At 36.6% G+C, this 3,044-nt stretch overlaps 1 protein-coding gene across 1 annotated transcript; it reads left to right on the plus strand.

Annotated features, from left to right (window-relative positions):
• The first annotated feature begins 301 nt into the window (after positions 1-301).
• Positions 302-1,243, plus strand: LOC104678198 (olfactory receptor 51G2-like). The gene has a single exon (XM_010383432.2). It carries the CDS (start codon positions 302-304, stop codon positions 1,241-1,243), a length of 942 nt encoding a protein of 313 aa, XP_010381734.2.
• The last annotated feature ends 1,801 nt before the right edge of the window (positions 1,244-3,044 follow it).

Here is a 3,044-nt window from a genome sequence, read left to right on the forward strand (position 1 = left end):
GAGGCAGAGGTGGCAGTGAGCCAAGAGTGCATCACTGCACTCTAGCCTGGCGACAGAGCGAGACCAAACAAACAAACAAACAAACAAAAAACCTCAATAAATGCACAGTGAAGAAAACTAATCAGTAAAATAATAAATAACAGGTGGGGTAATTAGATATAATGAACACAGACATGATCAAAACCATTAAACACACAGCAGCATAAATTAAAGTATTGCTTCTTGTTACAATTTTGACTTTTACCCTAATTTTCCATATTCTTGTTTCCTCACCTAGACTCTAGGTTCATCCATTAGCACAATGTCTGTCTTCAATAGTTCTGCCTTATACCCTCGCTTCCTCCTAATGGGCCTCTCAGGCCTTGAAAGCAGATATGACTTGATTTCCCTCCCCATCTTCTTGATTTATGCCACCTCAATTGCCAGGAACATTACCAGCCTCTTCATTGTCAGAACTGAGTCTTCCCTCCATCAACCAATGTATTACTTTCTGTCAATGCTGGCATTCACTGACCTGGGCCTATCTACCACTACCTTGCCTACCATGTTCAGTGTCTTCTGGTTCCATGTGCAGGAGATCTCCTTCAATGCTTGTCTGGTCCAAATGTACTGCATTCATGTTTTCTCAATTACGGAGTCAGCTGTACTCTTGGCTATGGCCTTTGACCGCTTTATAGCAATCCGAGAACCATTGCGCTATGCAGCCATCCTAACCAATGATGTAATCATTGGGATTGGGTTGGCAACTGCTGGAAGGGCCTTGGCTCTGGTCTTTCCAGCTTCCTTCCTCTTGAAGAAGCTTCAATATCATGATGTCAATATTCTGTCCTACACTTTCTGCCTGCACCAGGACCTCATAAAGACAACTGTATCCAACCGTCAAGTCAGCAGCATCTATGGCCTCATGGTGGTCATCTGTTCCATGGGACTTGATTCAGTGCTTCTCCTCCTATCCTATGTCCTCATCCTGGCCACAGTGTTGAGTATAGCCTCCAAGGCAGAGAGAGTGAGAGCCCTCAATACTTGCATTTCCCACATCTGTGCTGTACTCACCTTCTATACACCAATGATTGGGCTATCTATGATCCATCGCTATGGACAGAATGCTTCCCCAATTGTCCATGTGCTGATGGCCAATGTCTACTTGCTGGTTCCACCTCTCATGAACCCCATTGTCTACAGTGTTAAGACCAAGCAGATTCGTGACAGAATCCTCAAGAAATTCAAGAAACACGAAGCGTAGATGACAGAGATTCTGAAACATATCTTTCCCTCCATTCCCCTTATATTTGTGAGAAGATTTCATATAATGTGGAATTTAGAATTCACATATTACCAATGATATTTTGACTTTAAGATACTGGACCTAAACCTCAATAATTGTAAATCTGTATATTTTCAATATAGAGAATAAAGGTGTAGTTATATTTTATGGTGAAGTTATTCATTATACACTGTGAAGGCCCTCATATATCTGAGAAAGATTTAGGTTTCAAAAGTTTTCCTAGACTTTTTAACCTAATACAAAAAATTTTTAAATACAAGTTTTGATCTCCTGTTCAGGGAAAAAAAAATATTTCCAGCTGGCGAACCTCGTATCAAAAAGGGATGATGAATGAATAAAACTTAGCAGACTTTTATTAGTGTAGAAGAAAGAAAAGTTGGAGCAAATTAATTGGACCAATTGGAATAAAGCAGAAACAGTGATGATTTTGTATGTAGGAATCTACAGAGGGCTTTCTATGAGGAGTAGACAAACTATGAGATCCAGACTATTGTCCATTTTTTCTACCTGGGTTTTCAGTACATTTCTCAATTATTTATGGCAATCTCAAGTCATTCTACATCTTAAAATGTGTTCCTTATAAGCTGAGCAAGAAGGAATACAGTTTATTTCCCATGTTCCCGTACATACACTGTCCTGATCATCCTTTTCTGTGTTCCCAATGGCATTCTGCACTGAAATGCTTAACATATTTTTTGGTGATTATATTCTTCATCTTTAATTATGAGATTCATGTAGATACAGATTTTAATTACTAGAAAATTTTGAGATATTATACTAAGAAGACTTTGTTTTCAATTAAAATGATCAACTGAAATATCTGTTTTTAATTTATATAGCACAAGAAAGTATCCTCAAAAAATTGTATATACTCATTAGTTCAACTTCGTCACCTCCCACTCAAACCTGAATCTGCTGTGGTCTGATTTTCATCTTCATGATTCCACTGATTTGCAGCTTATGATGGTTCTAGTGCTCTACTTGTTACTAAATTCAACATTCACATCTTGATTAAACTTCCATTTTCCTTTGCATTATTAACCATGCTTTTCTTTTAAAGCGACCTTATTTTCAGTTGTTTTAAATTTATTGAAAAATTTAAATGTGGTACAGAGTTCTCTAACATCCTGCACTCAATTTCTCCTATTATTACCATCTTATATTAGTAGAGTATTCTTTTCACAATTGGTGAATCAACAGTGATAATTTATTAACCACAGTTGAATATTATTCAGAATTTTTTTTTTAGTTTTTCTCCAAATATTCTTCTTGTACTCCAAGATCCAACCCAGGATATAACATTACATTAGCCATCCTGTGTTTTTAGACTACTCTTAACTGTAAAAGTTTCTCAGTCTTCTTTCATTGTCTTCAATTACCTTGGCATTTTTGAAGACCACTAATAGGCAGTTTGTAAAATGTTCCTCTAGCAGGATTTTTCTGATACTTTTCTCATTATTAGAGTAAGTTATAAGACCACAGAGGAATAATATCATTTTTATTGCATCATATCAATAATGCATATTAGCAACATGACATCACTGTTGATGATGACTTTATTCATGTGAATGGGGTAGTATTTGTCGTGTTTCTCCACTGTCAACTTAACCTTTTTACTTTTTAAAAGTCCCTTTTTCCATACTGTACTTTTTTAAAGGAAGTCACTTTGCAAAGCCTACACTGAAAGAGTGGGAAACCATAAGGACAGATTATCTACTTGAAATTATTGTGTGAGAGATTTTTCCCTTTTTTCTAACTC

The sequence above is a fragment of the Rhinopithecus roxellana genome, chromosome 15, assembly GCF_007565055.1.
Source record: "Rhinopithecus roxellana isolate Shanxi Qingling chromosome 15, ASM756505v1, whole genome shotgun sequence".
Classification (NCBI taxonomy): domain Eukaryota; kingdom Metazoa; phylum Chordata; class Mammalia; order Primates; family Cercopithecidae; genus Rhinopithecus; species Rhinopithecus roxellana.